Raw genomic sequence first — 18,692 nt, 5'->3', positions numbered from 1 at the left:
CCTCGCGGCAGCGGGGCTGGCTACGGCGCTGCCTGCGCGGCGGAAACACCGGGGGCCTCCGGCCGGGGAGCGGAGGAGCGCCGCGCTGCTTTAGTCCGTACGGCGCAGGTGAACGTTTAATGCGGGTGGGGCGGGGGGAGCAATTGTTTGTTAAGAGAATATTGTATGGCTGGTGGCTTACCTCTTTAATTCCAGCAATCAGGAGGCAGAGGCAGGAGGATCTCTATGAGTTCCAGGGCTGCCAAGACTACGTGTATCAAAAAAGAAAAAAAGAAAGGATTTCTGCAGTTTATTTATTGGGGGACGAAAGTGTTGAAGTGTTGGTGATTAAGTGGAGGTCAGAGGACAGCTTGGGGAAGTCGGTTTTCTCCTTCCACCAAGCAAGAGTTGTGGGAATAGAACTAAAATCATCTTGCCTGGTGGCAAATGCCTTTACCCTCCGAGCCTTCTTCCCGGCCATCATTTGGGATTTTGAAATAGGATATCATCCTGTAGCCAGGTCATCTTGGAACTTCTTGGCATAATTCAGGATGGCATCGATTTCTAAATCAGTCTCGCCTGTGCTAGGATGACCGGTAATGAGCCTGTTTAAAATAAGACTTAAAAGTGGCGTGCGTTGGCCGGGCGGTAGGGGCGCATGCCTTTAATTTCATAACTTGGAGGTAGAGACAGGCGGATCTTTGTGAGTTCAAGGTCAGCCTGGTGTACAGAGTGACTTCCAGAACAGCCAGGGCTGTTAAACAGAGAAACAACAACAACAAAAAGAAGAAAAGAAAAAAACTGGTGTGCCAGTATTATTTAAATTACTGTATTTGACATTTTGATTTTTAATTTTGAAATATTAATGCTTTAAATATGTCTGCTTTATTGTATATTTTATTTCCCTTCACATCTGTGCTTTTAAATTTCTCTAATATATTAAATATTTCTACTTTAATATTTAGGCTTATGTTACCTTTTAAATCTTTAAAAAGATTTAGTGTGTGTGTGTGTGCGCCTCATGTGTGGGTGCCAGTGGAAGCCAATGGAACCCTCTCAGACTGGCCTTACAAGCAATTGTCAAGGGACTTGAATACAAGAAACCAAATTCTTCAAGTCTTCTGGAAGACAGGAAATATTTTAAACTTTTCAGCCATTTCTCCAGCTCCATGGATTCTAACTTGTTTGGTCGTGTGTGTTTGTGTGTGTGTGTTGGTGTTGTTTGGTTTTTTTGAGTCTTGTTATGTAGTGCCAGCTGGCTGGCCTGGAATTCACTGTGGAACTTACAGGGTTCTGCCTCTGCCTTCCCAGTGCTGAAATTAAAGATCTGAGACCATCATGTGCAGTTTACCTTTTTTTTTTTTTTTTTTTTTTTTTTTTTTTTTGGTTTTTCGAGACAGTGTTTTTCTGTGTAGCCCTGGCTGTCTTGGAACTCACTTTGTAGACCAGGCTGGCCTCGAACTCAGAAATCTGTCTGCCTCTGCCTCCCAAGTGCTGGGATTAAAGGCGTGCGCCACCACTGCCTTCCCTTTTATCTTAAGCATTTATGATCCACTTTATGGCATTTGGTTATGTGACTCAGTTGATGGTATGCTTGCCTAGTAGGCATAGAGCCCTGAGTTTCATCTCCTGCATGGCATAAACTAAACATGGTAGTGCATATCTATAATCCTGACACTGGAGAGATGGAGGCAAGAGGATCAGAATTTCATGGTGGCACCTTTAATCCCAGGACTCAGGAGGTGGAGGTAGAGGATCTCTATAAATTGGAAGCTAATCTAGTCTACAGAGCTAGTTCTAGGACAGTCAGTGTGATACAAAGAAATCCTGTCTCAACCAAAATAAAATGGAGAGAGAGAGACAGAGAGAGCCCGTGCGAGAGAACTCAGGGTAGGGGCTGCATAGCTCTGTACTTCTCATCTTTCCCTTCCATTTTGCTGAGATGGTCTATGTATCCAGCCTAGGTGTGAGCTCCCGTTCCTATCTCTGTCTCTGAGTTGCTACCATTACAGGCAGTCTTCACTGCAGCCAGCAAGATCTTCCTGAGGAGTGAGGTTCTTTGTTGTGTTGCTTTTGGGATTTTGAGATAGGCTCATGTATCTCAGATTGGTTTCAGGTTTGCTCTGTATCCAGGCTGGTCTTAAACTCTTGGTCATCTTGCCTCTACCTTTCAAGTGCTTGGAGTAGAACCATTAATACCATGCCTGCTTTAAATTTTATTTCAAACACTTTGAATACTTTTATTCTTTTAAATTTGGATCTAAAAATACTTGACAGTTTGTGTATTTGTGTGAATGTATGCCGTGTGTTCAGGTATCTACTGAGCCCAGAAGAGAGTGCCCAGTCCCCATGGAACTGGAGTTACAGGCAGTTGTGATGGACTTGATGCTGCTGGGAGCTGAACTCAGACCTCTGGAAGAGCTGGAGACACTCTTAAGCTTTGCGGTGCACATGGATTGAGTTAATTGTCACCAGGGAACCTTTTCCAAATTGTGCTGTCCTTAAATATGTGTGAAATAAACTGTCCAGTGTCAGACTCTCGAAGTTTGAGCCATAGGGGCTGGAGAGATGGCTCAGCGGTTAAGAGCACTGACTGGTCTTCCGAAGGTCCTGAGTTCAAATCCCAGCACCACATGGTGGCTCACAACCATCTGTAATGGGATCTGATGCCCTCTTCTGGTGTGCCTTAAGACAGCTACAGTGGGCCGGGCGGTGGTGGCGCACGCCTTTAATCCCAGCACTTGGGAGGCAGAGGCAGGTGGATTTCTGAGTTCGAGGCCAGCCTGGTCTACAAAGTGAGTTCTGGACAGCCAGGGCTACACAGGGAAACCCTGTCTCGAAAAACAAACAAACAAACAAACAAACAAGACAGCTACAGTGTATATTTACATATAAATAAATAAATAAATCTCTTTTTCTTTTTTTTTTTTTTAAAGAAAGTTTAAAAAAAAAAAAAGAAACTGCCAGGCGTGGTGCCGCACGCCTTTAATTCCAGCACTCGGGAAGCAGAGGCAGGCGGATTTCTGAGTTCAAGGCCAGCCTGGTCTACAAAGTGAGGTCCAGGACAGCCAGGGCTATTCAGAGAAACCCTGTCTCGAAAAACAAAAAAAACAAAACAACAAAAAAAAAGAAACTTGAGCCAACCTTGGCCAGTGGGTGCTGTTGAACCAGACTTTGTTTTTGCCTCACCCTGGTGTTTACAGAGACCCTCACATGCATGTGTGAACCCGTGTGTGTTTGGATATGTGTGGGTGCCCTTGGAGGATAAAAGAGAGCATCAGATCCTCACAGCTGGAGTTTCAGGGTCACCAGCACCACAGAAACTGGGCATGATGGCTTGGACCTGTAATCCAAGCAGTCAGAAGGTAGACAGAAGGATAAGAAATCAAAGTTGCCAAAGTGGTGATCCCGGCACTTGGAAGGCAGAGGCAGGTGGAACTCTGTGAGTTTGAGGCCAGCCTGATCTACAGAGCTAGTTCCAGGATAGCCAAGGCTACACAAAGAGACCCTATTGAGAGGGGGGCAGATGACCAGCATATGTGAATACTGTAGTGATTTCAATGCTATTTGTCACTGACTAGTACAATCCCTAATAATGCATCCTAGACAGTAGCTAGGTCCAGGTTAATTTATATTGCTGGGTCATTGGCAGAAGCATCATCATCCAGAGTATTGGTTTTTTTGTTTTTGATTTTTTCGAGACAGGGTTTCTCTGTATAGCCCTGACTGTCCTGGAACTCACTTTGTAGACCAGGCTGGCCTCCAATTTAGAAATTCGCCTGCCTCTGCCTCCCAAGTGCTGGGATTAAAGGCGTGCACCACCACCGCCCGACAGTATCATCCAGAGTATTAACACTTGGGCTCACTTGTGTCAGAGTTTTAAGTTTTTAATTTGGGGAGTGGGCTTTTGTGTGCAATGATCCTGGCGGTCAGAAGAGTGTGTCAGATTCCCTGGGACTGTTGTGAGGCACCATGTGGGTGCTGGGAATAAAACCCTGCGCCTCTGAAAGAGTAGCTAGTGCTCTTAACCACTGAGCCATCTCTACAGCCCCAATCCATTAGAGCTATGTTTAAAAAAAGACAGGGTTTCAAGGTGGGCCTATTGGTGCATACCTTTAATCCCAACACTAGGGAGGCAGAGGCAAGCAGATTTTTTTTTGTTTTTTTTTTTTGTTTTTTTGTTTTATAGCCCTGGCTGTCCTGGAACTCACTTTGTAGACCAGGCTGGCCTCTAACTCAGAAATCCGCCCGCCTCTGCCTCCCGAGTGCTGGGATTAAAGGCGTACGCCACCACGCCCGGTAGATCTTTTTTTAAGTTCGATGCCAACCAAAGCTATGTAGTGAAAGCCTGTGTCATCAAAACAACAACAAAAAAATAGGGTCTCCTGTAGCCCATGCTAACTAAGTAGCCAGTATTAACCTTGGATGTCTGGTCCTTCTGCCTCTACATCTCAAGTGCTCTGAATTGTGCCACCAAATCCGGCTTTTTTTTTTTTTTTTTTTTTTTTTTGGTTTTTCGAGACAGGGTTTCTCTGTGTAGCTTTTCTTTATTTCTGTGTTGGGATGGAGGGCAGGGCCTTAAACATGCTAGGCAAATATTCTACCACTGATCTAGACTGTCAAGCCTACCGTGTATGTGTGTGTGTGTTATATGGATTTGTCTGTGTATATGTTCACACCTGAGCATATGGAGGTCAGAGGTCAGCTTTGGGTATCATTCCTCTGGCACCTCCACCTCATTTTTTTGGAGATTGGGGTCTTTAATTGACCAGAACCTCACTAAGTCAGCTAAGCTGGCTGGCCAGTGAGCCCCAGGGATCTGCCTTTCTCAGCCTCCCCAGTGAGGGTTACAAGCATGGACTCTGGAGTAGGAGCAAGTCAGTTCGCCAGCCTTTTGTTTATGCATGTGCAGTTTATGGGGGTATATGTGTTCATGTATGTGGAGGCCATGTCTTGGTCTTTTTGTGTATGTGAGTGTCCCCATGGGCCAGAGGTTGTTGTTAGGTGTTTTTCTCTATTGCCATACATCTTTTTAATAGTAATAATAATAACAATAATAATAATAATAATAACTTGGGGCTGGAGAGATGGCTCAGTGGTTAAGAGCACTGACTGCTCTTCCAAAGGTCCTGAGTTCAGTTCCCAGCAATCATATGGTGGCTCACAACCATCTGTAACAATGCACTCTTCTGGTGTGTGTCTGAAGACAGCTGCAGTGTGCTCATATAAATAAAAATAAGTAAATCTTTAAAATAATAATAATAAATTATCATCATCATCATCATCATTATTATTTCAGGGTATTTTGAAAAGGTTTTTCTATGTAGCCCTAGCTGTCCTGGAACTCACTATATAGTCAAAGCTGGCCTCGAACTTTAAGGTCCACCTGTCTCTGTTTCCAGAGTATTGGGACTAAAGGCATGCACTACCACTGTCTGACTTAAATTATTATTTTTAAGACTTATTTTATGTGTACAAGTGTGTGTATATATGGTATATATGTGTCCCATGCTTGTGCCTGGTGCCTTAAAATGTCCAAAAAGGGTGTGGGAGTTAGGGATGGTTCAGAGCCACCACATAGGTTCTGGGAACTGAACCCTGGTTCTCTGTAAGACCAACACGTGCTCTCTATGTCATATCTCTAGCTCCCTTTGTCTCTCTCTCTCTCTCTTTTTTTTTTTTTTTTTTTTTTTTGGTTTTTCAAGACAGGGTTTCTCTGTGTAGCCCTAGCTGTCCTGGAACTCACTCTGTAGACCAGGCTGGCCTCGAACTCAGAAATCCGCCTGCCTCTGCCTCCCAAGTGCTGGGATTAAAGGCATGCGCCACCACGCCCAGCTCCTTTGTCTCATTTTGTTCGTATTTTGAGGACGGGGTCTTTCTATGTAGTTGTACTGGCTGGTTTTGTGTGTCTTCTTCACCCTGGCTGGAGTTCTCACAGAGAAAGGCACCTGAGTTGGGGAAATGCCTTCACGAGATCCAGCTGTAAGGCATTTTCTCAATTAGTGATCAAGGTGGGAGGGCCCAGCCCATTGTGGGTGGTGCCATCTCAGGGCTGGTAGTCTTGGTTCTATAAGAAAGCAAGCCGAGCAACCCAGGGGGAAGCAAGCTAGTAAAGAACATCCCTCCATGGCCTCTGCATCAGCTCCTGCTTCCTGACCTGCTTGAGTTCCAGTCCTGACCCTTTGGTGATGAACAGCAGTATGGAAGTATAAGCTGAATAAACCCTTTCCTCCCCAACTTGTTTCTTGGTCGTGATGTCTGTGCAGGCATAGAAGCCCTGACTGACACAGTAGTTTCGGGTGTTCTGGAACTGGATATTTAGCCCAGACCACCTGCCTCTGTCCCCTGAGTGCTGGAATTAAAGGCACTCACTACCACACCTGACTTCCTCCATCTTAGTTTTGAGGTTGGGCGGCTCACTGAAACTAGAGCTCCCAAATTTATCTAAAGCAGTGGCAGGCCCCTCCAGCCACTTCCTCAGCCCCACCCCGCCCCCATGTAAACACCGTCTTGAGAATAGCAGCACACATTAACCTCAACCTTGAAGTCTTCCTGCCTCAGCCACTAGAGTGTTTCAATTACAGACCTGCACCACAGTATCTAGTAAAAAAATATCTTTCTTTTTCCTCCCTCCCTCCCTCCCTCCCTCTTTCTCTCTGGGGGTGACAAGCAGACTCTCACTATGTAGCCCTGGCTGGCAGAGAACTTGCTTATGTAGAGTTTGCTTCAGACTCACAGAGCTCTGTCAGCCGGTGCCTCTGAGTGTGGGCTGAGAGGTGTCTGCAACCACGATCAGCAAATGCGCGGTTTTTAATGGAAAAGAAAAGAAAAAAAAAGCTCCTTTGAATTTTTCCCACAGTCAAATGCGAGGAAGTAATCAAATAGATGGAACCCACCTCACTGATCTGTTGGATAGTAATTCTGCCAGTGTTGCACAGGACAGAAATAAAGCTGGGCTGCAGAGATAGCTCACTGGTTCTTCCAGAGTTCAGTCCCCGGCTCCCACGTAGAAAGTCTCATGAGCCGGGCGTGGTGGCACACGCCTTTAATCCCAGCACTCAGGAGGCAGAGGCAGGCAGATTTCTGAGTTCGAGGCCAGCCTGGTTTACAGAGTGAGTTCCAGGACAGCCAGGGCTACACAGAGAAACCCTGTCTCGGAAAACCAAAAAAAAAAAAAAAAGAAAGAAAGAAAGAAAGTCTCATGAGCACATGTACCTTCAGCCTGGGGGTACAGGGACCTTCTCTGGCCTTCGAGATAAACTGTATCCATGTGGCAGACACACTTGCAACATAATAAAAGTGAATCCTCAAGGATTGCTTTAGACCTTGAAGCTCAGTCTTTGGTTGTTGTTTGGTTGGCTGCTTACCGTAAATGTCAGCCTCGTACCACAGAGTACTGAAAGCTTCAAATGCATGTCCATAAACATGCTTTTCTGGGAAATTCAAATATTTTTTATTTATTTTTATGTTCTTGAGACAAGGTTTCGCTGCTTATCCCTGGCTGCCCTGGAGCCAGGCTGGCCTTGAACTCAGAGAGATCTACCTGTCTCTGCCTCCCAAGTGCTGGCCAGCTTGTAAAAGTCAAATATGCAGCTATGTCTACATAAAGAGACCCTGTCTTTTTTTTTTTTATTTTTAAAAAGATTTATTATTTTATATATGTAAGTACACTGTCACTGTCTTCAGACACACCAGAAGAGGACACTGGATCCCATTACAGCTGTTTGTGATGGTTGTGAGGAGACCCTGTCTTAAAAAACTAAAACTTAAATATATATGTGTATATATGTGTGTGTGTGTGTGTGTGTGTGTGTGTGTGTGTGTATATCGCAGAAACCTAATGTGCCAGGTATGTTTAAACACTTGCATTAGATAGCCTCACTTGGTTACCAAGTCCTCAGATTGGAGTTGGTTGAATCCTTGAAATCACTATTTGTGGGTACAGAAGGCTCTCTGTGTGGCTGCAAGGTATTGTGGGACTCTGCCTGAGAAGTTTGGAAATTTCTGTGAAACTCTGGCTAGAGTGAGAAACAGGGGCAAGGATGGGTAGGCGAGGTTGAGAAAATGATGGAGAGATCCCCGTGCAGGATTTGGTGGGATTTGGAAAGGTCTTTAGCCTGCTCCAGAAGGGAGATGGGCACCTTGGAGGGATGTAAGCCAAGGGCCTTGACCTGACTGAAGTGCTCTCAGGTGTCTCCTGGCAGCCACGTGGAGCAAAGGAGAAAGTGGGAGGTGAGGTGAGTGCGCTCATCCAAAAAGAAGTGAGGTGGAAGTGAGAAGTGGGGGATTCTGGCAGAGAAAACGTCAAGGCCGCTGCAATGCTTGGGCTGCAGCCTTTGTCGGTATAGGACTGGAGTTGGCTGGAGGTTCTTCAGAAAGGATGTTTGAGGAACAGCAGGCTGGAAGCTAGTGTCCCAGGGTGTAGCGGCCGCTAGATGGCGAGCGCGCCGCGGGAAGGACCCAGGCAGCAGCTTCTCACGCTCCTGCCGCCATGCCTTGCTCCTCCTCACCTGGGTGTGAGATGCACCGACAAGGGCCGTGTCCGACCCCCACAGGCGCCTTGAGAACCCAAAGTCTGGGATGCAATCTCACGTCTTCTGTGTACTTCCCACCACTCTGTTCCCATCGCTTGTATCAGCATCTCAGGTCTCTGCAAAAGTGTCACCTTCTTGGGGGTGGGGGTGGGGGGGGGTCTTCCCTGACGGCCCAGGTATCAGAAACCGGTACCTTGATCCCTCTGAAATTCATTTCATCCTATTGTTTTATTTTTCCTTTGGAACAAGATCGCTCTTTAGCCAAGGCTGCCCTTAAACTCTGGATCCTCCTGCCGGTGCTTTTTATGTGCTGGGATGACAGATATGGGAGTTGTGGCCCATACCTGCAGTCTCTGTACTCAGGAGACTGAAGTGGATGAAGCTCAAGATAATGGCCAATCTGAGCTACATAATACAGAGGTCTTGTCTCCACCCCACCCAGTAATACAGTAGTAGCAGTCAGGTTAATTCATTGTCGTTTGGGTACAGGAGTGCTGCAGAGCTGTTTATAATTCATAAAGGTTTCTTCCTCAGAACAGGGGGAAAAAGTTATGGGTTCATGAGACAAATGAGCATGAGTATGTGTGTTTCAGGTCTCTCTGAGTCCTCAACACAACCTCTGAGGTTGTATCTGATGCTGTTGCCAGTATCCTGTTACAGAGAAGGGATGAAGCCCAAGGTGGTTAATGACCTTGCATGAAGGTGCACAGCCAAGAAACTTCAGGGCAGCACCGAAGGGTGTGATGTCACTAAGTGGATGAATAGGGGTCTGAGGGTTCAAAAGACCCCTTAGCTGCTGTCCCCTGGGCCTGCCTACCTTGATTCTCATGGTCCCCATGGAGCAGGCTCAGCCCCCCCAGGGACTCTCAGCAGGCTGGGAGGAGCTGTGGGATTGGCCAGGTCAGCTTCCCTTCCTTCCCTGCTGTGAGCTCCCAGAAAACAACTCTCAAGCTGCTCTCCAGGGAACAGTGATAAAAAGCAGACCTCTGAGGGCCCGCACTCCACACACTAGACAGCAGGGCCCACTGCGAAGGACCCTGAGCCCATTTTAAGACAAACAGACAAACGACTGCACAGCCAAGTGATGTTCCGTAGCCAGTTCACCACGCTGCTGGGTCTGTTCAGTGGGGCCTGGCTACCCACAGGCTCAGGGAGGCCTGGGGCCCCAGCGACCCCTGTTCAGTCCGGGACTGCTATCAATCAGAGCTGGACTCTGGATCCCCTGGTGCCCATCTCTGCCCTGGGTAGCTGGGAGGCCTTCCTGGGCCTGCAGAACAAACAGCAGGGGACAGGTGAGCTGCAGGGAGGAGGGCAGAGAGTAGCTGCTGGTGTGCCTTTGCCCTTGGCTCCTCAAGAAGTGCTTCAGGAGACTTGTAAAGCTCTGTCCTTTGTTCAGGTGAGTCTGTAGTGGTGGTGGTTGTGTCCATGGTGGTGGTGGTGGTGTCATCTTTGGTAATGATGGGGTCTGTGGTGGTAGCAGTAGTGGGGGGCACTCTCAGCAGTGTTCAGAGCACAGGTCCTATGGCCAGGCAGATTTGCAATTAAGTCTCAAGTCCTGAAGCTAAGTGCCTATAAACTTTAGGTTTCTTCCTTATCAAACAGGGCAAGTGGTTTTCCACTTCTGCCACTGTGGTTGCCTTTGTTTTCATTTCTCAAGTCTGATTTTTTTCTTTGTTGTTTTTTTTTGTTTGTTTTTGTTTGTTTTGTTTTTGAGACAGGAATTCCTGCAGCCCACCCTGACTTCTATGTAACTAAAGTGCTCTCAGGGCTGAAACTATGTAGCTAAAAAGGATTTTAAGATTCCACTTCTCGCACATGCCTTTAATCCCAGCACTCCTCTGCATACACACATACTCATGTGCCCACAGATATGTGCCATTACCTAGCAGTGGTGGCACATGCTTTTAATCCAAGCACTTGGGAGGCAGAGGCAGGCGGATTTCTGAGTTCAAGGCCAGCCTGGTCTACAAAGTGAGTTTCAGGACAGCCAGGGCTACAGAGAAACCCTGTCTCGAAAAACCAAAAATAAATAAATAAATAATTCCACTTCTCTTAGCCTGGTCCACCGAGTGAGTTCCAGGGCAGCCAGGGTGGCACAGAGAATCTTTGTCTGGAAAACCAACACAAACAAAGGAAGACAGCAACGACAGAAGATCCCACCCCTGACCTCACCTTCTGTGTGCAGCCGCACCTGGTTTACAGAACCTAGGGCTTCATGCGTGTGAGGCAAGCTCTTCCCACTGAGCCCCATCTCCAGCCACTGGCTATTTTAGCAGCCAGGAAGAGGCTGTTGACAAATCCATGTCCCTTGCTGCTCTCCAAACGACCAGGACTCTAAAGTTACTCTCCCGGTTCTAAGAGCCCACAAGGGTCTACATTCTTTGACCTCCCTGATTTGGGCTCCTCCCACTCATCCCTTCACTCCTGGCGGATGACAGACTTTCTTGTGTGCTGTGTGTATATGTTTAGACAGAGCTTTGCTCTGGAGCCTGCATTTGTACTGGGTATCACAGACTGCCCTCTAACCCAGTGATCCTTCTGTTGGGATCATAGGTGTGAGTCACCACACCCATCTTGGAGCAGAGGTATCTGTCTGTCTGTCTGTCTGTTTATTGTTACTGCTGTTATAGCTAAAGTCTTATGTAGCTTGTGGCTGGCTGTAAACGTCATATCTTCTTGCCTTTGCCTCCTGAATGCTGGGATTACAGGTATGAGCCAGCAGAGCAGTTTATGTGGTGTTGATGGTGGAACCCAGAACCTCAAGTATGCTAGACAAGTACCCTACATCCTGAGCTACAACCCCATTTCAGGGCAGAGGCTATCTGGTTGGTTGGTTGTTTTCTTTCTAATATTCCTGTCCCAAGACCTACAACAGGGACAGGCATACAGTGGACATATAGTGTTTGTTGAATGAATGAATGAATGAATGAATGAATGAATGAATGACTAATAGCAGATGCTTCTCACCGGCTATAGGGCAGCCTGAACAAGAAACAATTTCATATCTGCGATCAGTTAGTGTTTCGAAAGGGCTTTGGGAATTCTTATTTTGTGCTGAGTTCAATCCTGGCTTATTGTGTCTGTAGCTAGCCTTCTCTAGCCCATAAAACATAGGTAATAACATGGGTTCATGCAGAGTGCTTTTAGCCATGCTCAGTAGGGCATCCATTCCCAAAAATCCCTGGCTTGGTATTTGGCTATTAAACCTGGGAATTTGGGCTGGTGAGATGGCTCAGTGGGTTAGAGCACCCGACTGCTCTTCCGAAGGTCCAGAGTTCAAATCCCAGCAACCACATGGTGGCTCACAACCATCCGTAACAAGATCTGACTCCCTCTTCTGGAGTGTCTGAAGACAGCTACAGTGTACTTACATATAATAAATAAATAAATCTTTAAAAAAAAAAAAAAAACCTGGGAATTTAGGAGGCCAGGATTGACCTATCTGGTTCCAAGTCTTTTTTTTTTTTTTCCTTTCAAGATAGGTCTCAGCAAACAGTTCAAACTGGCCTGGAACTTGTGAGCCCCAGCCTCTGAGTTCTGGGGTTACACACATCACTGTGCCCACTCCATTCTTCTTCTGCTACCTTCCAATGACTGACCTAGTAGAATGCAACTTGGCTTGGAGTCTAGCTCACTGCTGAGCCCGCGCTGCACCAGCCCCAGATGGCACAAGACACTCTAGGTTAGCGGACTTCCTGCAGCTATGTAGTCTCAGGCAGCTCCGAGCCTCAGTCTCCTTACTTGGAAATAGGGACATATTAGTCCTGGCTTCATCATCACGGGGAGTCAGAACATCAGGTCTGGGCTTATCAGGGGCCAGCGTTGGGGGCAGGGATGGTTTCCTTCTTTAATTCCAGTGCTCAGAGTGGAACCCAGGACCATGGGCATGTAAAATGTGCCATGTGGGAGGCTGAGGCAAAAGAATAAGGAATTCAAGGCCAACTTCTGCTAAATGAGTTTGAGGCCTGTCTGGCTACATGAAACCTATCTCAACAACTAACAAAAAAACCATAAAGGTTTCAAGTGGTTTCTTCTTTGCCTTTATTATTATTATTTATGTATTTATTTATTCACTTATTTTTTGGTTTTTCGAGACAGGGTTTCTCTGTATAGCCCTGGCTGTCCTGGAACTCACTTTGTAGACCAGGCTGGCCTCCAACTCAGAAATCCGCCTGCTTCTACCTCCCGAGTGCTGGGATTAAAGGCGTGCGCCACCACAGCCCAGCCTGCCTTTTTAATTTTTTTCATTATTATTCTGAGCATGGTGATGTACATCTTTACTCCCAGCACTTGAGAATACAAGGCGGTTTCTCTGGGAGTTCCAGGCCAGCCTGGGCTACACGGCAAGTTCTATCTAGCTAGGGTTGCATAGAACGACCCTGTCTCAAAAAAAATGTAATTATACTTATATATTTTTTTGTTGTTGTCTTCAGACACACCAGAAGAGGGCATCAGATCCCATTACAGATGGTTATATCTACCATGTGGTTGCTGGGATTTGAACTCAGGACCTCTGGAAGAGCAGTCAGTGCTCTTAGCCTCTGAGCCATCTCTCCAGCCCTTATATTGTTTTTGTTGTTGTAGTTGTTTGGTTTTGAGGCAGGGTTTCTTTGTGTAACATCTCTGGTTATGCGGGAACCACCTTTGTAGTCAAGACTGGCCTCGAACTCACAAAGATCTGTCTGCCTCTGTCTCTGAAGAGCGGGGAATGGAGGCATGCTCCATCATGCCTGATCCAAATGTATTTATTTATATTTTATGTACACTGGTGTTTTGCCTGCACATATGATTGTGTGAAGGGATTGGATCCTGGAATTAATGTTGTGAGCTGCCATGTAGGTACCAGGAATTGAACCTGGGTCCTCTGGAAGAGCAATTAACACTCTTAATTGGGTGCTCTTACGTGCGTGTATTTGCCAAGCTATCTCTCTGGTCCTTATATTATTATGTTTGGTTTTTCAAGACAAAGTTCCTCTGCAACCTGAAACTCACTCTGTAGTTCAGGCTGGCCTCTAATCCAGAGATCCACCTGCCTCTGCCTCCCAAGTGCTTGGATTAAAAGCATGAGCCACCACTGCTAGGTAATGACACATATCTGTGGGCACATGAGTATGTGTGTGTGCAGAGGTGTTCCATGGTCCAAGTGTGAAGGGCAGAGGATAATTTGTAAGAGGGTTTCCCTTCACTGTATGGACCACAGGAATTAAATTTAGGCTGTCAGACTTGGCAGTAAGTGCCTTTGTCTACTGAACTGTCTTACTGATGTGTGTGTGTGTGTGTGTGTGTGTGTGTGTGTGTGTGTGTGTGTGTGTGTGTGTGTGTGTGTATGTGTGTGTGTTTACAAAGCAGTTCAGAGGTAGAGAAATGGTTCAGCACTTAGCAGCAAGCCTGACTATCTGAGTTTGATTCCTGGGACTCACAAGGTGGAAGGAGAGCTCTGACTCCCACAGGTTGTCCTTTGGCTTCCACGTGGGTACCGTGGATACAACTCCCATACACTTGTGACAACATTAATTTAAAACAATAAAAAGATAGGGTTTCACACCATAGCCCATGCTGGCTTAGAGCTGACTGTGCAGCCAAAGTTGGTCTCACTCTGTAGTTCAGGCTGGTCTCTAACCCAGAGATCCACCTGCCTCTGCCTCCCAAGTGCTTGGATTAAAAGCATGTGCCACCACTGCTAGGTAATGACACATATCTGTGGGCACATGGCAATTCTCCTGCTTCAGTCTCCCAGATGTTTATAGGTATGAATAACCATACCCAGATTTTTAAAAATTAAAATATTTTAATGTGTATGTTTTGTCTACTGTATATATACCTAGTGTGTGCCTAGTGCAAAGCCAGAAGATGTTGTCAGATCCCCTGGAACTGGAGTCATGCATAGTTGTGAGCCACGGAACAGAGTCCAGGTCCTTTGCAACAGCAAGCAGTGCTTGTAACCGACGAGCCATCTCTACCCTGACCCCCCCCCCCACTCCCTTCGAATTTGATTTGTTTGTTTGCTTTGTTTTTTGTTTTTCGAGACAGGGTTTTTCTGTGTAGCCCTGGCTGTCCTGGAACTCACTCTGTAGACCAGGCTGGTCTCGAACTCAGAAGTCTGCCTGCCTTTGCCTCCCAAGTGCTGGGATTAAAGGCGTGCGTCACCACACCCATCTCACACAATTTTTAATATGACATTTTATTGAGATTTTCATACATTTTTTTTCTGTTTTCCTTTTTTTGTTTCCATTTATTTTGACACAGGGTCTCAGTAAGTTTCCTTCGTGGGCCTTGATCCTGAGGTGCCCTTATCTTGGCCTCTGGACTGACTGTAATATACATGTCTACATCACCAGACTCAGCCTTCTCATTTAATTTGAATGCTTTTGTTTGGGAGTATGTGTGTAGGCACACATGTGTGTCAAGGATGGGGACTGGTGTGCAGTGTCCTCAACTACTCTTTTCCTTGTTAAAAGGGATTAAATTGTTGGACAATTCAAAGGTGGCCCATGCCTTGAATCCCAGCACTCGGCAGAGGCAGAGGCAGAAGCAGAGGCAGAGGCAGAGGCAGAGGCAGAGGCAGAGGGAGAGGCAGAGGCAGAGGGAGAGGCAGAGGGAGAGGCAGAGGGAGAGGCAGAGGTAGAGGCAGGCAGATCTCTGAGTTGAAGGCTGTCTGGTCTACAGAGTGAGTTCCAGGACAGACAGGGCTACACAGAGAAACCCTGTCTTAAAATAATAAACAAACAAACAAGTAAATAAAATTAATTCTATGGGTGTTTTGTATGCATATATGTGTGTCCTATACATATGTTTGGTGCCCAAAAAGAGTTGTCAAATCCTCTGAAATGGAGAAGTTGTGAGTTGCCATACAGGCGCTGAGAATTGAACCCAGGAGCTCACCAATTCAGCTAGGCTGGGTTGGCCAGCAAGCCCCAGGGAGCCTTCTGTCGTCACCTTCTCAGGGTTGAGATTACAGGTGTGTGTCCCATTTTATGTGAGCGCTGGGGGTCTTCATGCTTGCACCACATCATTTTATGACTCTCACCAGCCTCGGATTTGGAAGATTTTATGCAAGCAAGAGTGTGGAAAGGTCGAGTAAGTTGCTTCGGGCCACACAACTAGGAGGATTGAAACAGCCTCCAGCCTTCAGCATCGACATCTTTCTGTCCGCTTAGAAGTGGATGGTAACCATTCTTGTTCCTCTAGTCCTAGACTCCACAGTGCTGATTGTCCCTGTCTCTGTTTGCAGGTGATCTCCAGGCCTGGTTGCACAAGTGCCCGGGTCCTTAATCATCTCTGTTTTGGCCGCTGTTCCTCCTTCTACATTCCCAGCTCGGATCCCACCCCTGTAGTCTTCTGCAACAGCTGTGTGCCGGCTCGAAAGCGCTGGACATCGGTGACGCTGTGGTGTGGAGCTGGCCAATTAGCCTCCCCTCGGCGGGTGAGGATTTCCACGGTATTGGTCCAGAAGTGTCAGTGCCGCCCGAAGCTGTGAGCTGAGCATCCTAGAGGAATGCGCAGGACATGAATGAACCTTGGCAAGAAGCAGGAGACGCAATAGAAAGACGTGACCTGAATGATGTGCATCGGGTCAAGAGAGCAGAATTGGACAGGGCCAGAATACTAGACATGGTCCCCCAGTCATGGGTTTAGACCACTAATAGTCGTAGAATGTGGGGCTAGGGTATAACTCAGTGGGAGAGGGCTTGCCTAGCATGCATGAAGCCCTGGGTTCTATTCGTATGTGATATGTGGAGGTTAAAAAAAGGTGAAAATTAGCTATAGTGTATGATTAGCCCTGTGTGAGAGGGAACATTCATGCCACAATCACTAACTCACGTCCTCCTCAGGAATCCTCAGCAGTCCCGCAAGGTAGAATTTCACCATGGGTCATTTTACAGATGAGGAAACCGAAGCTATTTAGGCACTGTCACTTTTGGAGAGGGGTGGAATAGGGAGAGGGCTTCAGACACAGCCCTGACGCACGCGCAGCACAGCTCCCTGCTGAGCTCCTCCCCCAGCCTGGGGTTCCGCTTTTAGCCACTAGGTGGCACCGCGTCCCAGTGTCCAAGACAGACACTCCCAACTGTTATGATGACAGCACTACCCAAACCTGGACACTCAGCAAAGATGACCCTGTTCTGGGGACACCAGAATAACAGCAGCAGCAGCAACAACAACAGCAACAAACTATGGCAGGCAAGCAGGAAGCAGCTGCTAGGAAAACCTGGCCCCAACCAGAGGCGACCCCGCATGTGTGCAGCTGCCTCTCTCATCGACAGTAGCCAGGGGTTTCCCTTTTTGCCCCACCCGAGACCCCGCAGCAGCCTCATGCCCAGCCTGGCATTCCGTGGGAACCATAAAGGTTGGCCAAGTCCAGCTGTGCGTGCTTCTTTCTGACTAGGGTTTCCTGGGTGGGGGGCTCCCTCTTCAGCTGGGGGGCAGGGTGTGTGGCAGCCAGGCAGCCTAGCTCTGGGCGGCTGGAAACAGGGCTCTGGCAGATGGGCCCGTCTGGCAGAGACTCAGAGACATGTGGCAGCGTCGCTTCAAATGCCCCCCCAGTGCTGGGTAGAGGGAGCTGGTCAACTTCCCCCCTCCCTGGCCCTCTTCCTGCTTCAGGAAGGAAAGATCCAGGTGAGGGGGAACAGGAGGGCCCCCCACAAGGAAACAGATGGGACAGCACAGCGTGGGAGCTTCGACCCCTGACCTTACAGGCCTGAACAGAGGGGTGGGAACCTGCTTGGCTGCCAGCTCCCAAGACTGTCCTAGAGAGAGGGTCATGGAGCCCTGGGGGGCCGGGGAGAGCGCCCTCCTGCCTGTCCCTAGAGCTTGGTGGTAAAGCTCATGCAGTGTCTGAGCTGGCAGCTCAACCCAAGCACCCCTTTTCTGGCGGGCACAAGATGCCTGCATCCCTCCACCTCAGCTGTGCCCACCTCCTGCCAGCCTGGAGAGCCAGCTGGGAACCTTGGTGCCAGGGGGGAGGCAGAGTCACTGCGCCCTCCCAGGCAGTGCCAGTCGGCCCCTGCTGCTGCCCCCCAGGCCCAGTAATGGGTGGGTAATGAGTGCTGGGGGAGTGGGGGAGGGGCGGGGAGGCAGGTGCCACAGGCTCTGGCACCGGGGGCCGCTAATCAGGTTTGCCAACGCCATCTGTCATCGTGCGAGCATCTGGGGCTCAAGGTGACCCTGTCACCCTCAGTTACAATTATGAGTTTGGCATCTGTATTAAAGCTCGCCAGCCGGCCAGGCAGGGGAGGGCTGGGGTGGATAAGGGGGTGCACGGTGAGCCCCATCCCTGGGGTCTGGTTCCCAGGGGCTGTGTAGCTGCCAAGGCAGGGAGCTTCTCTGCACTGTGTGTGTGTGTGTGTGTGTGTTTGTGTGTGTGCGCGCGCGCGCGTGTGTGCGCATGCGTTTGTGTGTTCTCACACAATATGAGTATACACATACTCATCCCAGCCTCCTTTGCTTTTCTTCCTAGTGTGACTGGGCACAGGATTGGAAATCTCAGGGTTTGTTTCTGAGTGGTGGCTGTGTGTCTGAAGGTTTGGTGGGGTGGATGGAGAGAAATGGCAATGATATTGTATGGGTACCCAGGCAAGCATGTCTATGGGTATGCTAAGAGAGGTGTGGTGCACAGTGAGCCCCATCCCTGGCTCCCAGGGGCTGTGTAGCCACCCAGCTTCTCTGCACTCTTCACTTGTCTTTGGATGACAGTGTGTGATAAGGTGTGAGTTCTTGTAGTGTGCGTGACTGTGGGTGTGCGTCAGACGGCATCAGTGCTGAATCTCTTACAGTTGTAGACTGTATGTGTGGTGGAGGTATGAATCTACAATCTGTGTGAAAGATCACTTCAGTGTGTGTGTGTGTGTGTGTGTGTGTGTGTGTGTGTGTGTGTGTGTGTGTGTAGAAGCAGCAGCTGGCAGAGGCTGTAGATATTCACCCCAGATTCTCTCCTTCCCCTTCAGTCTGTGCCTGCTCTTACGAGCCCAGCTCTGATCCAGAGAGTTCTAACAAAGACCCAGGACTCCCGGATATTGCAGGCCTGTTTTGGGTTTCTCTGTTCTGGAGCTGTATTCTCACGTCAGGATTCCAATTTTGAACAATGGAATCTAGACCTTTTGGATACCCTAATTCTGGAATTTGAAACTGGGTTTTAGAATCTGTGTCCTGCATTCTTGGATCTAATCTTCTACATCCCAG

General features: G+C 48.0%; 1 protein-coding gene across 2 annotated transcripts; it reads left to right on the top strand.

Annotated features, from left to right (window-relative positions):
- The first annotated feature begins 12 nt into the window (after positions 1–12).
- Dand5 (DAN domain family member 5, BMP antagonist) lies at positions 13–16,873 on the top strand. Of its 2 annotated transcripts, none has more exons than NR_033145.1 (2): positions 13–108; positions 15,745–16,873. NR_033145.1 is itself a non-coding variant. In NM_201227.3 (2 exons), exons 1-2 carry the CDS (start codon positions 9,598–9,600, stop codon positions 15,988–15,990), a joined length of 558 nt encoding a protein of 185 aa, NP_957679.1. In that variant the 5' UTR covers positions 9,455–9,597; the 3' UTR covers positions 15,991–16,873. The 2 variants fall into 2 exon arrangements, 1 of the variants encoding a protein (NP_957679.1); NM_201227.3 differs by lacking the exon at positions 13–108 and adding an exon at positions 9,455–9,909.
- Positions 16,874–18,692: the final 1,819 nt, after the last annotated feature.

The sequence above is a fragment of the Mus musculus genome, chromosome 8 (assembly GCF_000001635.26).
Source record: "Mus musculus strain C57BL/6J chromosome 8, GRCm38.p6 C57BL/6J".
Taxonomy (NCBI): Eukaryota; Metazoa; Chordata; class Mammalia; order Rodentia; family Muridae; genus Mus; species Mus musculus.
The sequence above is the reverse complement of the archived record's forward strand: the minus strand, read 5'-3'. Positions and strand labels throughout refer to the sequence as shown.